This window comes from Neodiprion pinetum, chromosome 2 (genome assembly GCF_021155775.2).
Source record: "Neodiprion pinetum isolate iyNeoPine1 chromosome 2, iyNeoPine1.2, whole genome shotgun sequence".
NCBI lineage: Eukaryota > Metazoa > Arthropoda > Insecta > Hymenoptera > Diprionidae > Neodiprion > Neodiprion pinetum.
Genome location: NC_060233.1, coordinates 21,300,003 through 21,318,894, shown reverse-complemented (window position 1 = coordinate 21,318,894; position 18,892 = coordinate 21,300,003). Strand labels below are relative to the sequence as shown.

The 18,892-nt window shown below is 41.4% G+C and overlaps 1 protein-coding gene across 1 annotated transcript; it reads left to right on the top strand.

Moving 5' to 3' along the window:
- The first annotated feature begins 17,110 nt into the window (after nt 1-17,110).
- On the top strand, nt 17,111-17,893 carry LOC138190375 (uncharacterized). Its single transcript, XM_069133156.1, has 2 exons — nt 17,111-17,343; nt 17,428-17,893. The coding sequence occupies exons 1-2, from the start codon at nt 17,111-17,113 to the stop codon at nt 17,891-17,893; spliced, it is 699 nt and encodes a 232-aa protein (XP_068989257.1).
- The last annotated feature ends 999 nt before the right edge of the window (nt 17,894-18,892 follow it).

The window sequence follows — 18,892 nt, the reverse complement described above, 5'->3', positions numbered from 1 at the left end:
AGTGCTTATCACCACTAATTTTTTGCCCTCTCGGTTAACGGCAACTGTTGGTATGCCTCAGATGAATCCAGCTTCGTGAATATTCTCCCCCCTCTCAACACGTCTAACACTTCTTCGACCCGAGGCAACGGGTAATGATCGACTTTCAAAACTTTATTTAGCGTGACCTTAAAATCTCGTGACCGGGTAATATGTCCCTTACAATTTGATTACGGCGACCTAGGTTCCAGAAAGCGAAGACCACCGCTGGCCACCAATATTACGTCCGTGGACGTCGTTTTTTCCCGAGCGGTGAGGAACAAACTGGTTCGCCTTGGCCTTTACATCCGGAGACAACAGAAACTTGAATCATGGTTGAATAACATTTGGGCGTTTGAGGTATGAACTATATATTTGGTTGGATAATTTGTGGAGTAGTTTCGAGCAGAGGGTGTAGTTCATAATTAATGAGTAAAGTTATACGTGAGGTTGTTGAGTGTTGGAAAGAAAGACTTGTTCGTGTCAAACATTGGAATTGGAGTGCCTGAGGTGAAGAGGATGAGACGTAAGGTGTGCAAAGTGGTGGGGAATACAAGTAGCAGAGTCGGCAAAAAGTGAGTGGCGTGAGCCAGAATGGAAATAGGAGGGTAGGAATGAAATGATAAGGATACTGCAAGGATCATGGGAGGGTGGCAAGATGAGGGAGACGTGTGGCGATATGCCGGACGTAACAATAGGTTTGAGTAATTTTTTCGTATTTTTTTGCAAAAAGGACATCAAAAAACAAAAATTTTCAAAAAAAAAAAAACGGCCCGATACTTCAAATTTTGGGAAAGTCATGACTATTGAAAAAAAGCCATATTTTTAAACATTCATAACTTTTTTGGGATCTGATAGAAGAATTTGAAAAAATTCCGAAAAACTGTTTTCATAGAGTAGAGAAGGATAACAAACTTTCAGCCAAATTGAAAGGGGTCGAATTTAAAAGTGGTTGATTCGGCGTGTAATGCCCCACATGTATAGCGTCGAATCCCAACGCATATTCAATTTATAGGGTGTAGAATAAAGACATTCTTATTACACAAAAATATCATCCATTTAATTTATAATGTTACATATCAGATTCATTTCTCCAACTACTGTATGTACTGTCAAAACCTAACCATTTTACAGATGATTTTTTTCCATGCTTCTTGAGAACCGTCTCCACGAGATAGATGTCCGGATGTTCAACCCTGAGGGGCTCTTGTTTGTAGAAACCGCCAGTGATGGGTTGATTTCAATGATCTTTGAGCTTGTACGTCACAGGATGGGTATTGTCCACTTGGCTTATCGTAAATATCTCTGTCGTCCAATTGCGAGTGTAACCATTCTCGTAGATATTTTTGAATTTGCTGATTCGATCTCTGTCACCAGTTTTGAAGTTTACCGGTGTTACGTGGGGGTGAGAGTGTACTGAGCGGTGGTAGTTGATGATTATTAAATAATCAAAGATGCTCCCACGTAACGACAATGAATAATATTAAAACTAAGAAAGACCTACTTTTCGGTAAGCCGGTAATTTGTAGGATCGTGTTGCTATAGCTCTGTACAGGTCTGTGAGGTTTGGTCAAATGATTGGGGCTAATTTATTATAATACAAATGGGAAAAGGTTGTCATTCAAGATAAATATTTTGAAATAATTTAACTGGTGAAAGATGAAGTATATTCTGTATAATTTGGTGATTGAAATGTCTGATAACAATGAATGGTGATAATGACATAAAAGCCGAAAGTAACAATTTATAAAGCGTTTGAGTTCATATAACGATCCACGCCGACGGACGAATTTATATTCAAATGCAGAGAAGCTGCAGAATCACTAAATTTGACCGTTTACGTGTTTTAGCGAATCGTGTGTTATTCTATCCTAAATGATTTTATTGTTTGATACCAAGAACATCTATCCTGAACGGTAGTTATAACTAGCTGGTCGTGATTATTGTATCTCTCTTTTTAGATTATCTTAAATTAAATTTAAAGTGGGGCTGAACTGAAAACCGGAGAATAACTCTCTAAATTCCCAAGGGAATTGTCTACAGCTGGACACCAATTCTTGCTGCTGTCATATCAAGTTGTGCTTAAATCTTGGAAACAATATGTTTGATCTAATTGGGGTAGTGAAGCTAGCCACCAACTCTTGTGTTACTTTTGACTGGATATTATGATATTAAATTTTGATTAGACAGGTGAAAACATTAGAATTCGTTCAATGTTGGAGATTAGCACTCGGAGTGACTCATCTTTAGATGTAATACAGCGAGATTGAGAGCCATCGGATCGTGTCGGTCTGCGTCAGTAGAATTTCTGGATCAGGACCTCACCTCGAGATCGGAAGGGTTGATGATTCCGAACGATGTTAACGTTGAGCACTTAGTCTTTGTAAATTCAGAATAATACTCTACTATCGAAAGCTATGGTTGAAAATGTCAATTTGATTCACTCGCGGTTTTGATATATGTATATTGGAAGGTATTCTAACGATTATTATTTGAAAGTGATAATGTAACTGCTTATTATTATAAGCACTTAATATTACCAGATCCGATTGAATGTGGACCGAACTTGATTCAATTATAGAAAATGGAATATCATAAAAATGTCTATTCTCGAAATAATTAGATTTAGTAAAGAACAGGAAAGATGGAACGTAGAAGATAGTGAGTCTTTTCAAGTCATAGGATAATATGAACGCTCGAATTTCGACAAATTAGCAAGAGACCTTAGGCCGGTCACAACTAAGATTTTCCGAACGCTACTATTACTCAAGAAGGGCTAATACGGGTTGACGTTCACGCACCTCGCGACTTGACAGACGAAAGACGCGTATTCTTGGGCCTGAGGGTCCAAGGAGCTACAGTTGTAATAAGTTACAACGGTAATTAACCAACGAGGTGCGAGGGCGACCTCCCGGTACCCGAATCCACACGGTCAGCGTTACTTCACGCTCTTCGACGGTGTTCCGACGATTCTCAATCTCGTCGGTGACACATTAAAAATATGAACAAGAGATATTTACATACAATATTCACACATTCATTCATACATCCTAATAAGTATTCTATTTTAATTTGGTGGTTCCAAAAGTAGTGGTTTATCTGTGAATAAAAAGTTTCTTCTCTTCAAGCACTGTGCATAAGGAGGACTATAATGTGTAGATGTTGTGTTTACCCTTCTGAATCCTTGCTTCCGATGAGAAGCCAAGTAAGACAAGCATTGCCGTCTAATGAATGATATGCGGATGTGCAAATCATTTTTCTACGAGAAGAATATTGTTGAAAGAATATAAATTCGAAAAATTGGTGATTTCGAAAAATTAACGACGGAGCCAGGAATCGAACCTGGCGTCTAGAGATGCTTGACCGGAGCCATACTCCACTAGACCACCCAGCCGCCCTGACTCTGTTGTCGTTAATTTCTCTCATCACCAGTGAGTTCGAATTTGTTTTCCTGTGCCCGGTTTATGTGTAAATAAGAAGTTTCTCCTCTTCAAGCACTGTGTATACGGAGGACTATAATGTGTAGATGTTGTGTTCACCCTTTTGTAGTGGTTTATCCTAGTTATTGGTTATAGTTTTAACTTAAAAAGAGGGATGTTTTCAGGCTGAGCGCTACCGATGCTAATCCAGCAGTCCCTCATCTCATTTCATGGTACCAGTTGAATAAAAAAAAGTCGAAACTTATACTAGGGATCATTGTTGGTCTCTACCTGACTTTTGTCAGGAGGGGTGGAACTCGCCGTTATTGGAATATGAGATTTTGATAAAATAATATCTGTGCATTGAAGAAATTGAAGAAATAAATTGGAATGGAATTTTAAAAAAGGTACACCAAGGCGGTACGTCGGGGCGTAACACCGATATGTTAAGTATCGCTCGAAGCCCTCCGGACGCATTATGTAATAATTGTCTTTCATTCTTAACGGTTTCATTTGTATGGTTCGGTGTTTTGTGTTGTTGTAAGCTGATACCAAATCAGATAAGATGTCCAGCCACTTGTAGCTTCCTTGCGTACTCAACTGTTTCCACATTTCACTTTTCAACGTACGATTAAAGAGTACACAGATCTGCGCCTTCAAATTACTGTACGTGGAGTAAAGTTTGATCCCATAGCGTTTCATAAGAGATTCAAATTTTGAGTTGTAGAATTCCGTGTCTTTGTCCACGTATAATTTTTTTGGTATCCGTCCTTGAACTAACATAGATTCTGTCGCCTTTGTAACATCATCCCCGTACTTGCTCTGTATCGGTACAGCCACGCATACTTTCAACAAATATCAGTGACTGTGAGCATATACTTGTAGCCTTTGTTTTTTCGAGCGTACGACGTCATATGAACAAGATCTACCTGCCAGGTCTCGTCGACGCCGCGCACGTCTACACGTCGACGCGGGCAATTCCGGCATGCAGGCTTATGCAGGTTATGCACCAGCGCTAGCTTTCTTTCGGTCATATTCCAATGCTCTTAGTCTGGTGCCCAATTTGGAAATGATTTCAGCTTTTCGAATTGACAGGTCTCTGCCTGCTCTAAAATCTTCGTAGAAGGTATCCAAGGCTTTGCCCGTGGGGATCTCGAAGCTTTGATTATTTGATCGAGGTTGTTAATTTGTTTCTGCAGAAGGTCGAATTTTTCACTCAAGATTTTTAAAGTTACAGCATTGTTGGGCTCTGCGTAATCTGCAACGTTGCACAGTCTTCGGTTCTGTATATCAAAATATCCGTTCGCTGTTATTTGAAAGGCAGCACCCGGAGGCCCGCGAGTGCTCGCAGCTGTATTTTCATTCAGCTGACGTCTGAACACATCAACGACGAGAGATGGCTGATAAATAATTCCGGCTTCCCATAATTCTTCGAGAATCGACATAATTCATCGTTGTAACTTGTATTCCCAGCTGCTTGAGCGGCTATAAGCAAACGAAGACGTTGCACCAACTCGTTAGCGTCGTTTCAGAAAATATAATCTGTTTCAACACCTTATCGAGTAACCCAAGCCTGAGGTAGCAAAACACCTTTGCCCATACGCTTCGACATCTTTTACTAGGGGAATACGGCTTTGACTAATGTAGAAATATTGAGCAGCTCTGCAATTAAAGGCTCGAATTTGGCCCTCTGAGCGTTTCGGAAAGGCTCGGTGGCGCTATAGTATTTTCTGTGAGCATTTCTTGCGAAAAGGATATTTCTGTCATTCTCCTTGTCCCTGCTGGTAACGCGAGCGCTGTTGTACATTTTTTCAAACAGCAGCTCGAGCAGTCCCTGAATTTTCGGATAAAGCGTACCACCTATATGAACGGAATTGCGCTCGAAGCTTATCGATTAGTCACCGACCATCAGCCCGGCAGTAGAGAGGCTCCGTACCCTGTTCACGAAACCCAACTCGTGCTCTCTTTGTTTATTGTTGAGCATCTCAAGATATTCCATTTTTGATCTTACGACTCTGTGATAGTTTGATCCTCTTCTTCTGCAGTTGCAAAAGAATATTCTGCTTCGGATTCCATTTCGCTCTTCGGCTCATCTTTCGTTTCAGACCTGATTTTCGTCTTCGCCTCTTCCTTGATAGGTTTCGTGCCTTGAAAAACATTGACTAATTCCTGCAGCGGAGTTGAAAGAGGTTTAAAGACATCCGTCATTGTTTCCTACGGCGACTCTTTTCCCGTCTTGATAATTCTATGCTTACGACGAATTGCATCATTCGCTTGAGCAATATGACGCAAGTCTTCTTTTTCCTTACGAATTTCCTGGACGTTGAAGCAATTAGCTCTGGAAAGCTACAGTTTTATTACCGTTGATGATAGCGTATTTTATGCTATTGTCGAGTTTATGAAAATCTCGAATCCCATTCTATTCCGACCATTACTGATCTCTCTATCGAAAAGAATAGGGGAGTTTAGAAGAGCTTCAGAAGTAGGAGGGGGGGGAAGTAAAGTGAAAAAATGTGAGTGGGGTGAGAAATGTAGGCGAAAGAAAGTGGAAGTTGGGCAGAGTCTAGAGAACTGGAGAAAGGGGGAGGGGAAAGGGTAAGCGTACAAAAAGGAAAGAAGGGAATATAATAGGCTATGCGAGGAGGGGAAAAAGGAAGGAAATGAGGGATTCATAAAAGAAGCAGCGGAAGCAAGGACAGAAAGCAAGGTATGGGAGATAGTTAACAGGGAAAGAAAGAAGTGAAAGAGGGTGAATGAGGAAATAGGCGAGCAGGAGTGGAAGGAGTATTCATGGGATTATTAGGCAGAGTGGAGAACAAGGTAACAGAAGGCGGGGGGACAGCAAATAGGAAGGGGGATGGGGAAAGGGAGGTGCAGAGGAAAGAGATCAGCAAGGTGATAGGAAAGCTGAGGGATGGAAAGGCACCAGGGGGGGATGGAATAGTTACTGAGGTATGGTGGTATGGGGGGGGAAGAGATGGAGCAGTGGGTATGGAAGACATGTAATAGAGTTTGGGTGAGGGAGGGCTGGCTGGAGGATTGAAGAGAGGGGTTGATAGCGCCAATAATGAAGAAGGGGGAGGGGAAAAGGGTAGAAGAGTATGGGGGGGTGACGTTGATGCCAACATTGTATAAGGTGTATGCGATGGCACTAGCGGAAAGGTTAGAAAGAGAGGTAGTGGAGAAGGAGATGATACCGCATAATCAAACTGGCTTCAGGAAAGGAATGGGCACAATTGACAACTTGTATGTGCTGAACTATTCTATCAATACACAGGTGGGAAGGGATAAAGGAAAGATGGTGACGTTCTTTGTGGACTTGAAGGCGGCGTTCGATTCGGTGGACAGAAAGGTGATGTGGGAGACTATGGAAGAGAGAGGGGTGAGGGAAGGGCTAAGGGTAAGGGTAGAGGAAATTTACAAAGAAACAAAGAGTCGGGTGAGGATCGGCGGAAAGGTAGGAGCGGCGTTCTCGACGGCGAGGGGGGTAAGGCAGGGGTGCCCGCTCAGTCCACACCTATTCAACCTGCTGCTGGCGGATTTAGAAGAGGAAATGGGGAGAGGGAGAATGGTTGGGGGGGGGGGTCGAAGTTGACTGGCGGCAGGGTATGGACGTTGGTGTATGCTGATGATATAGTGCTACTAGCGGAGCGTGAAGAGGAGATGGAGGTAATGATTAGGAAGTTAGAAAGGTATATAGATAGGAAAAGGCTGACGGTAAATGTAGGGAAATCAAGGATTATGAGATTTAGGAAAGGAGGTGACAGAAAGAAAGAAATGGATTCGAGATAAAAAGGGAAAAAGATAGAGGAGGTTAAAGAGTTTAGCTACTTAGGGTATGATAAAGTATAACGGGGGACAGGAAGCACACGTGAAAGAGAGAGTACGGAAGGCAGGGGTAGTAATGAGGCAGGTATGGGGGATAGAAAGAAAAAGGTTTGGGAGGGATTGGGAAAAACGGATTTGGTTATTTGACAGGCTAGTATGGACGGTAATAGAGTATGCATCGGAGAAATGGGGGTAGAGAGAGTGGAGGGCGGTTGAGGCGGTACAGGATAGATTTTTGAGATGGACGTTAGGAGTGGATGGACGAACACCGGGATATTTAGTAAGGGAGGAGCAACAGAGGGTGAAGCTAGGGATTAGGGCAGGAAGAAGGGCATGGAATTTTAAAAGGAAGATGTAGTGAGGGGAGGGTAGCGAATTAGCTAGGAGATGCTGTGAAGAGATAAAGGAAAAGGTAGAAGTTAGGAGGCAGGGGTCGAGATGGGAAAGAGAATGGGAAAGGTTCTTTGCGGAAAGGGGAGAAGAGAGTAGAGAGGTAGTCGCGAGAAGGGAGAGGGGAGTGGTGGATTTTAGGGAAATAGAGGAGAGAGAGAGGGAAGAACAGAGAAAAGAGAGGTGGGAGAAAACAGGGGGATTGAGATACAACAGATGGTACAGGTTAGTGAAAGGAGAAGGTTTACCAGGCTATCTGGGAAAGGGCTGGGGGGAAAGCAGGTGAACAAGGGTGAGATTCAGATCAAGAAGCGAGATGAAGGAGGCAAGGTACTGGGAAGAAGAGGAAAAGAGAAGGTGTAGGGTGTGCGGGGGGGGGGGGGGGGAGGAGGAAACATGGGAGCACGTATGGGAAAGGTGCGCGGGCTAGGATAAAAGGGGGGAAAGCTGGCAGGAGGTGGTGAGGGAGATGTTAGGTGAGGAGGGGGCGGGAGAAGTCTGGATTAGAGAACTGGAAAGGATCAGGGATGTACGAGAGAATGAAAGAGTGAGAGATGAATGGGAAACGGAAGTCAAGCAGGATGAGGACGAATAGGGAATAGAATAAGGTAAGATAGGATAAGGTTAAGTGAAGATAAGGATAAAGAATAAGGAAAGGATAAGAGGGAAAGTAAGGGAATGGCAAGGCAACGGCACAGGGCACAGGCAATCAGAGAATAAATAACGATAAGGTACGATGTAAGAATAGAATAAGAATAGGTTAAGAAAACATGTAAAACCGTTGTAAAGGGAGAGGAAAATGGGAGTCTTTGTAACCCCAAGGGGAACAATAAATATTACATACATACACATACATACTGATCTCGCTATCTTGTCGATCACTACGAACCCATATGTATCACCGTTTCAGCATGCAATACACAAGTCATCGAACTGTGTGTACGACATATCGGTGTTCACGTGATCGTTGTATACATGTCTCAGGTTTATCTCATCTCATTCAAATGAGACCAGCAAGTTGGCATTGTCGTGCACGAGATGCTCCCATACAGAACCTATGAAAACCCATGCAGAAGTGAGAGCGTATGTTGTCCTGCTTCTCGCGCACTACGCCATCGGATATCATGATTGAGTGTGGTTGCGTCTCCTTCGGTGCAATGACGTGCTCATGTTCGTTGAAGGGAAAGTACTCAACACCGTCGACACTTACGAGCACTTGACTCAGAAACTTGTATTTCGGTTGATTAAGAGATTTATAGTAACGTAGAGATTTTCGAACCTCAAACTGTTTGGATGCGGTTTCAGCGCAAATAATGCGTTGGTTTTACCACAGTTGGATGATTCGCAGAATACCGCACGTACAGTACTCGGTAACAATTTACCATGGTGTTTTTCCGTTTTGTAGTTTGCTGCGTAAATTTGTCGAAATTCACCACAGGCAACTTGGTCGATTATGTTTCGAACCTCATCTCGGACGTGACTGGCTGTATTTTCTATGAATGCATCGTTTATAAAAACTTTCCCTCGGTCACAGAGTGGACATGATTGCGCATACATGCGATCGTGAGCGAACCTCAAAAAAGGGATAAGGTGGGAAGGATTTGGTGAATAACATTATCAACAAACTGATCAAGTTGCATTTTCTCGTTTACCAATACTGCGGACCTGGTACGAGGTTGACGAAAAGACTCGCAAGAGACGATTCCGGTATCAATCCTCTCGACGCAACGTGCAAGGGACACGATATAGCGTATCCGGAATATCGCGAGAACCTTGAAGCTAGAAGCGCCGCGGATAAAATGACAACCGAAAAAGTCTGGAGCGGGTTATCGCAAAGCACGCAAAATTAGGTAAAAAGCAACTGCTTGGGCTGTAGCTAACACGATAAAGGTAAAAACAAAGTTAGGCATGGTGTGTCAAAATCCAAAGAACGTTTCCTGGAACAAAATCGTACGTGCGGCAAAACAGTCTATGATTCTGAACCACGATGTGAAAACAAGCGTTGAGTCTATACTCAAAGGTGCTCCAGAAGCTGTGAAAAAAGCAGGCAGTAAACATAACGTCCGATCACCATGTGCCCTACCGGTACCCTCAAAAGTTGGCGGAAATCTACCTTTCCTCATACCTACTTTTACTGATCTCAACGCTACGGGTGTGTTAGCGGGAGGTGCTGCGGGTATAGCAAAGGCTATAAATGACACGCCTGCGGCCAATGAAAATTGATAGAAAGCAAACGGCATGATAAAAGGATGGAATCGATCACATAAGGTAAAGGTCCACACCTTAAACCGTACAAGAAGGGTTTCGGTCTTCATCTTTTGAAAAACTAAGTGTGAAGCTACCACGTCGAGCATTAAGCAACTGGGTTTTGCTAAAGTAGGCAAAAATAATGAAAATTCCCTACTTCCAAGATGTTTTTGTGCGCAATGAAATGCCCAAGAACGGGCAGTGAGGAAACGAGACAGCCGTCGTTAATCTTAACGATAAGGATGACCCTGTGACACACTGGGTTGCTTATGAGAAACGCGGCAACGATGTCGTATATTTCGACAGTTTCGCTCATCTTCAACTTCAGTTAGACCTCGTGAAATATCTCGGTGTTGGTAGCGTTAAGTACAACGATAAAAGATATCAGGATAACGATACATTCGATAGCGGACACTTGTGTCTGAAATTTCTAGCGGTGAGCTATATACACATAACCAGCAATTTAATAACGTGAGTCCAACACTTGCGGTCATGGATCATTCGTTAACGTTGACGATATCGGGAACGTCTTCGATTTTCGAAGCGTAATATTTTCCTCCGATCGAACTTCCTCTCAACAAAAATTATGTCCTCGGCCGCGTTAAACTGTTAACCTACGATTCCATTCCCAACGTTGGTGTCGGTCAAAATAAAATATACGTAGCTGATGAGGTAGTCACTATATCCACTGCCAGCTACGGAATTGAGGATATTGGAAAGTATAGTCAGAACGCGTTAAAAAATACCGATATCGAAATCAATATAAGGCCCAACAATAATACGTTATGCAGCAAAATCCAACGTAACCACATCATAAATTTTGAACCAGACGATTTTATTGGTCAGCTTCTCGGATTGACACCGCGCGTATTGGCAGCTGACCCAACTCACTAATCGAATATTCCTGTAGCTATTTTCAAGGTCAATGCGTTGCGAGTCGAATGCAGCATTACAACGGGTACCTATGTCAACGAACGCAAAGTGCATACTATTCATGAATTTTTCCCTATCGTTCCGCGGAGATGTAAGATTATGCAAGTGCCAACGCACATCATTTACCTTCCGATCACCGCTAAGACCATAGATCACATACAGCTCCGGTAAGTCGATCAAGACGGAGACCTAGTTAATTTTCGTAGAGAACCTATAACTCTGAGACTACACATAAAATCACAATGAAAGATATGTATGGTATATAACAGATTACCCAAAAAGAGTTATCTTAGTAAGTCAGCATGGCCGGATCAGTCAGTCATAGATCAAATCCCGAACCGTTAACACGTCCGAACGTGGAGTTCCTGATAGCTCTGGGTCTCAAGCTAACACCTTGTGCAAAATGAATTTCTGACAAACGAAACAGCGATAATGCTGTTTCGTTGCCTGCTCCGTGCCATGGAGGAGGAAATCTTCATTATTTCAACGCCTGTCGTCTTCAACGAATCATTTGCACACCGAGAAAAACATGCACACAAACCATACGCATGTCAACTTTTGACAACAGCGATGAGATTCAAATCATCTTTCAGCATTGGGATTTATGCATACTGAATTAAAATTTTAATCTTGATTATGAAGGTCATTCAACAGAACAACCAAAAAATTGTTGACGTTTCAGCCCGAGTGGGGGCCCTCCTCAAAACGAATATTAATTTATTGACCACATATGTGTCAAGTGAGAACAAAAGGTAACAGAAGAAAAATAAGATGAAAAATCAGATAAAAAGATGAAAACAGAATATCGATAGCATGAATATAGTAAACTTAGATTTAAAATCATTTTATAAGAAAAAATATCAGTATCGAGGCAATATGTGCCGAACAAAAAACGAAAAACCAAGAAAAAGAAAAACCAGCGGTAAATACCTGATCGTAACGATGTATGTTGCATAAATAATGAACGCAGACACGACGAACATCACAGGATAAAACACAATGGGATGACAAGCCTAACGTTATAGTGTAAAAACAGAGCGATGCGTTTTTTCCAAGCGTACATCTTAGTCAAATAAATATTTGAAATTGAAGTGATAATGTGTGACGGGACGCCTTACCGGAGTACCGGCACCTGACAGTCAACCTGAACTTCAAGACACTATTGTCAGCAGGGCATAGTGCGCGATGAGCATTAGGCTTATCGGTGACAATAGTCCATATACAAATTTCAAAGAAAGTCTCTACGTACACTCGGTGACCCCACCACTCACCGAGAGACCAATTAAATCACGCGATTTGCCGTGCTCCCTCTTCAAGGGACACGGCCAATCGCATTTTCTTAAATCTGCGAAACCATACGCCAACGCATGTATAAAAGTCGAGCACAAATGTGTCTCGACACCTACAACGAACTCATTAGAATCTATTGGGATTCGAATTCAAAACGGACCTAGCATTTTCTGCCTCTATGCTCCACCCCAGAGCAAATTAGACAGAAATGACTTGAATGCAGTTTTTAACACTGCACCATCAGTGATAGCTCTAGGCGACCTAAACTCTAAACATAGAGCTTGGAGCTGCCGAAGAGCCAACAGGAATGGTAATACACTATTTCAATTCGCCAATCAACATCTGGTGACAGTAGCAGATCCCCAAACGGCCACTACTTGCCCATATTCCACAAAAGCAGTCAAATCAACAATAGATTTAGCGCTAGTGAAGAATACGAAAAAGATCCCAATAGTAACTGTGCACACTGAACTAAGTTCAGACCACTTGCCTTTTACATTGGAACTCACTGATCCAGACATGACATTCTTTGAGCCAAGCTCAAAACTAAACTTTAAACAAACTGATTGGACAAAGTTTAGAAGTTCTCTGCATGAGAAAATAAAAATCAACAACAAAATCCACACTCAAGAAGATATTGACAAAGAAATAGATTTGCTGACAAAAAACATTCAAGAAGCCCTAACAACAAGCACACCTGCTCCATCACAACAACACAATCATTCTTTACCTGAACACATTAAGGCGCTTATAGAGGACAGAAATCAGGTAAGAAGGCAATATCAACAACACAGAACAAGAGACCTAAAACAAGAGATGAATAAGCTCACGAACAAGATCCGCAAAGCAGTTTCAAAGTGGAAAAATAAAAAGTGGCAAGAAAGACTAGAGAAGTTAAACACCAAAGATAATACTTTGTGGAAGATGACAAAGTATTTTACAAAACAGCAATCAACCACTATTCCACCTCTTGAAAGTGGAGAAGATGTGGCGATTTCGAACGAGGAAAAAGCAGAAACACTGGCAAATTACTTTGAAAGTGTGCACAAACTCACGAAAGATTTTGGAGATCCAGAATCGAATAAAATTGTAGAGCAAATAGCTGATGCAATTAAAAACGAGGATCACGATGAAGAGGAGGTTAAACTGGTTAGCCCCCGAGAAATAAAGCAAATCGTGAAGAAGTTCAAAAATGGCAAAGCTCCAGGAAACGACAACATACCGAACATAGCACTAAAAAATCTTAACAACAAAGCATACATTCAGCTCACGCACATATTTAATGCATGTCTGAAAAAAGCTTACTTTCCAAAAATTTGGAAAGAAGCTATCATACTTGCCTTTTACAAAGGAGGCGGCAAAGACACAAAATCAGCTTCAAGCTACAGACCAATAAGTTTGCTACCAACACTTGGAAAAACACTAGAAAGAGTTATTCTAAATAGAATAAACACAGAAGGCAAAATAGAAACGAAACTGGAAGATCATCAATTTGGGTTTCGCCCAAAAAGAAGCACAGTCAAGCAACTTGCAAGGGTTGTCTTTGACGTGACAAATAACTTTAACCAAAATAGATCAACTGCAGCGCTCTTCCTAGACGCAGCAAAAGCTTTTGACACAGTATGGCATGATGGTCTCATAAAAAAGATGGATGACTCGAACATGCCAAAGTACATCACTAAAATAACAGCAAGCTTCTTGGATAAAAGAACTTTTAGAGTTAAAGTCGAAAATGTATTCTCATCTAGCAAAGAAATATTTGCTGGAGTACCGCAAGGATCAATACTCGGGCCAGTCCTATACATAATATTCAACAATGACATACCAAAGAACAAAAACACAAAAATTGCGCTTTTTGCCGATGACACAGCCTCTTACGCTCACTCCTGGAGAAAGCGAAAAGCTGTAAAATACATCGAGGACCACGTAGAACAGCTAGAGCCCTACTACGAGGAATCAAAAACCAAACTAAACAAGGACAAAACAGAAGCAATTCTGTTTAGCAAAAAATTGAAAGAATCAGATCCAAAGTGCATTCAAGCATTTGACACGCCGGTGAAGCTGAGCGATTCGGTCAAGTACCTGGGAGTGATACTTGATCGAAAGCTCGACTTTCGGAAACACACTCAAACAACGATTAGCAAAGTTAATAAAGCCATAGGTGCTCTGATGCCCATAATGGGCAGACGAAGCTCCATGAGCTCAAAAAACAAGCTTATTGTCTACAAAATGATAATAAGACCAGCACTGATCTATGCAGCTCCAGTGTGGGGAGGAATTATTTCCAACTCAACAATGGAATCGCTGCAGAGAGTTCAGAACAAATGCTTGAGATTAGCTCTCAAAGCCGAAAAATCCACTAAGATTGAAGATCTGCACAAGGAAGCCGACGTACCTATGGTACGCGACATAATCACAAATCAAGCCGAGAGCTTTTACGCCAACTTAGGAGTTAAATCCCTGGAGGACAGCCTTCTAGTGGATGCAGACTTAATACCGTACAAAATAAAACACAAACTCCCACAAACACAGTTCATTTAATACACTCATTACAAAAAAAAAAAAAAAAAAAAAAAAAAAAAAAAAAAACTAACAAAGGTGATTAAGCCAGGCAAAACAGCCAAAATCTTAAAATTAGAACAACAACGCAATTAAAATGCAAATCACATACACAACAAAACAAACATAAACTAGTACAATCTGGTAAAAGCTTATTATTTTATTAGCTAGGAACAGATAACTTGAGTAAAAACTATAATATTCTAACAAAAACTTAACATAATTACAATTATACGCCATTTCAGATTCATTCATTCATTCTCGACACCTATCGTCGACATTCAGTTGATCAGTTACCCTCTCCGAGTACGGACACATTCTAATATCCACTCTGCGAATCACCACTTCTCAACGAGGAACTTGCAGTCGACACGAGCCACTGACCAAGAGGCAAGGACGCGTCACTCCAAGGAGCCTCGACTACCACTCTCAACTGAGGGAGGGAATTTAACGTACAGAACAAACTCAGTTTTTGTAATAAAGTTTTCAGGTATTAGGAAGCCGTGTCTGGGTGAAGCCCAACATTGTGTCTGACGTTGAATCTCAGACACGGTATTCTTCACAGAATTCGTTTACCCTTAGGTAGGGCCCAAGAACCTGCAAAGAGCTACCTGCATTGCGCCAGGCCGTCTCGATGCAGGTAATGATATAACTGCGAATAATTGCCGCTCTTCTGACAACCACGCTTTCACGTATATAATATGCCGCGTTGCCGTTCGCGAGACAAGATATTATCACCACGAAATAATAACTCACCAGCGACGATCTTCCGTCGTCAGAGTTTATAAAATATTTGCACGTGTGAGCGATTACACGAGCAAACCATTCTCATATAAATAATAATAAATTCACATATACTCTCGTTTTTCGTGTCTCCCGCTTCTCGGGGACAAAACACTAAATTATCGTTATTTACAGATTTTTTTGAAAACAGACCTCTCGTCTCACGAGTCCTCTGTTCATTGCGATAATTCTGTGCCTCGCTTCACGAGCATAGAATAAGTTCGACCCAAAACTGTTTATACGGCCTGTGATGATGGATCTATTTCACTTGAGCTACGGCATATGAGAGTGATGAAACACCAGCTGAGGCCACCTCAAAAAAACCATTAAAAGGTGCAAACTATAGAACCTCTTCCAGGAACTCATTAAATAATCAACAAATAAATTTCACCTTCCTTCCGAGTCCAGAGACCGAATCCTGCTTTTCTCCTCACGAGAAAGGAAATTCGTAAAATAACTAAAATAATCGAGTTTAGACACAATCGCCGGGTTATTTCGTATCACGTGTGGATAAATCGTGATATTCGGCGCTCGTGAAAACGTGAAACGTTTCAAATGTTAAAAATTGATGATGTTAAGAATTTTAAAACTTTTAAAAATTATTATGACCGAAAGGACGAAGAATAATTTGGAACGGCACGTGTGGATCCTCTGACGTGTGAGCGGGAAAAGAGATAAATACTCAAGTAACAGACAGCGCGGCAGTAACTCAAAGAGTTAAATAGATAAGATATAGCAGGGTTGGGAGTAAACTCAGTCAGTTAAGGTTAGGGTCTATGTATCAGTGGAGTGTAAATTAAGCTAAAATGTTTGATGCCCTGTATTAAGTTAACTGTATTAGGATAAGCAAAAATATTACACATTTCTAACAGTAGACGTTTATAATAATGTGGCTTAACTTCTAAGGTGTTGGCTTGATCATAATTAAAATTTTGATCAAATTCGATAGAATGTCTCGTAAGAGCTGTGTGATTGTCCTCATTTTCAAAAACATTGCGTTTATGTTCCTTCATTCTGGTATGCAATTGCCTGCTGGTTTGACCTATGTACAAACTGTTGCATTGTTTACAAGGAATTTTTTACACGACGCAAGAACGTTTATCCAAAGGTAACAAATCTTTTCCTGAGTCGAATAAGGAAGATAAATCTTGAGTGTTTCTACCGACAAATTGAAGGTTGAATTTAGAAAATATTCTGTCAAGTATTTTAAATAAACCAGTCAGATATGGGATACAAACAAAGTTTTTTTGAATTATAGGTACGACGGTTGTCATGTTGATGTTGTCAGGATCAATAACCTCCACAAGTGATTTATATTTCGCTTGTATGTGTTTCTTAAGAAGGACTGGGGGATAAGCGTTCTCACGTAATACATCGTCTATCAAAGACAAATTCTTATTATGAAATTCACTACTGGATAATCTGACCGCTCTGTCGACCAAACAATTGATCATTCCGATCTTATATGATTGAAAATTGGTCCAATCTGATGGTACTGCCGCAACGATCACAACCTTAGTCAATAACGCCATCTGCGATTTTTACGAAGATGTACGGTACGAACTAAACGCTGTAGAGATTGATAAATGCAGAAACGTTGGTCTGATCAGCCTGTTCAGAGGTCAGCTGGTTAGAGTTAGCATATGGAAAATGCTGGATGGCTCGATGTTCAGGAAACGAAGAAATTAATTGAGACCGATGGCAACTTTGATGTAGTTATTTCCTTAAGCATGATATTAGGGTTAACTGAAGACTATCGCAAGATCATTGTTAACGCAAAACATGAGCCGATTCGTACAAGATCAAAAAGTGATTCAACTGTCATCGTTCAAAATCAAGACGAAGACTTTATAATCGTGATCGATCAAGTGGAATAGTTAGTACTGTATGTGAAGCTCTCGGATGGACGAAAAATCACACTGTTAAATTTCATCGAGGAAGATACATCTGCCTCCATCAGCTTCCGGAGTTGGGAGTTGTACGAATATCCTTCGCTACTGGCAACCACGAAACACGTTTGGACTGTGAAAACGTCCACCTACTTGCAGAAACCACGAGTAGTGATGCTCGGTTTTCAAATGAATCGAACAAGGAAAGCCGGCAAAAATGCCAGTCATCGTGATCACTGTAACATTAATGACGTCAAGCTCTCCTTGAACTCCGAGTATTATCGGTACGGTGATCTGAACTTAGACATGAGTCACAATCGCTTTGCCTTGCTGTACGAAGTGTACGCAAACCTTCAAGCCACCTATCACGACAAAGAATCCGAGCCTTTATTGACGAAGAGCGAATTCCTACAGCACGACCCTTTGATTTTCATCGACTGTTCGAAACAAAACAAGGCTCTGAAATCCGGACCAGTAGATATTCGTATCGAATTTAAGACTAAAAATAAGTTTCCTATTGGTGCATCTGCCTACTGATTGATTTTATATGATCGTATGATCAAATATAATCTGCCAAGTAGTGGGGTGAGGCAATTGGGATAAAAACCTGGCAGGTTGCGACAGTCGATTCAGCATTTTTAACAATGGAGTTCATAGTCGACGCGCAAGGATTCGCGCGTCCCGGTTTTATACCCAAAGAGTTCGCAGTTGTGTCACTCGACAAATATACCGGCTCGTCGATTTTTCTCTTCGAGCCTTAGTACAATTGGAATTCTTTACTCGCTTCAGTTGAAAGCGAAAATTTGTGGCTGTCACGAAATTATCACGGACTATCCTAGGAAGGTGGCGACTTAACTTTCGAGAAGCTTGAATTCGCCATCGAATGCGTGTCGCTGCGTGATGCTTCAACAGTTTACGTACAAGGTTTGGAAAAGAAAATTTTGCTGCAGAAGATTCCGGGTGAAAAAGTTGAAGTCGTTGATTTGAATGAAGGATTTGAGTTGTCCGTCGTTATAGAAATTGAACAAAATGTCAGATACTAATTTGAACTGTGCGCATCATGCTACATTACGTCCAAATTGTGCAGCGCAAAACGTATTGTTACGGCGAAATTTGCTGCTGGAATACAAAAGTCGATCGGTGTTTACTCGAACAGTTCTTCATTCCCACTGTCTAAAGCATGGTCACGATACCGTTGAGCAAGAAAAATGTAATTACACTCATTCATCAGCATTACGAATTCTATGTAAAACGTTAATCTCAAGTTTTTTCCCACAAAATATTTTTCATCGTCAATACCAACCGTTTCAGTTCAGAACCTCTGTCCTGCTAGTTGAAAGTTCATTTCAAAAACTTTCAGAATTCAACGTCGCACCGATATACTTTGACCGCAGGCCGCTTAACGTCAAGTCGAAACTCGTCGGACGATTCCGAGAATTGTTTGTCGATCTAAAATTCGTTCAGGGTCGTTTCATGGGCCCTCCAACGTCGTACCTCCCCCTTGAAACTTCTCGATCGTCGGAGAAACTTTTCGAA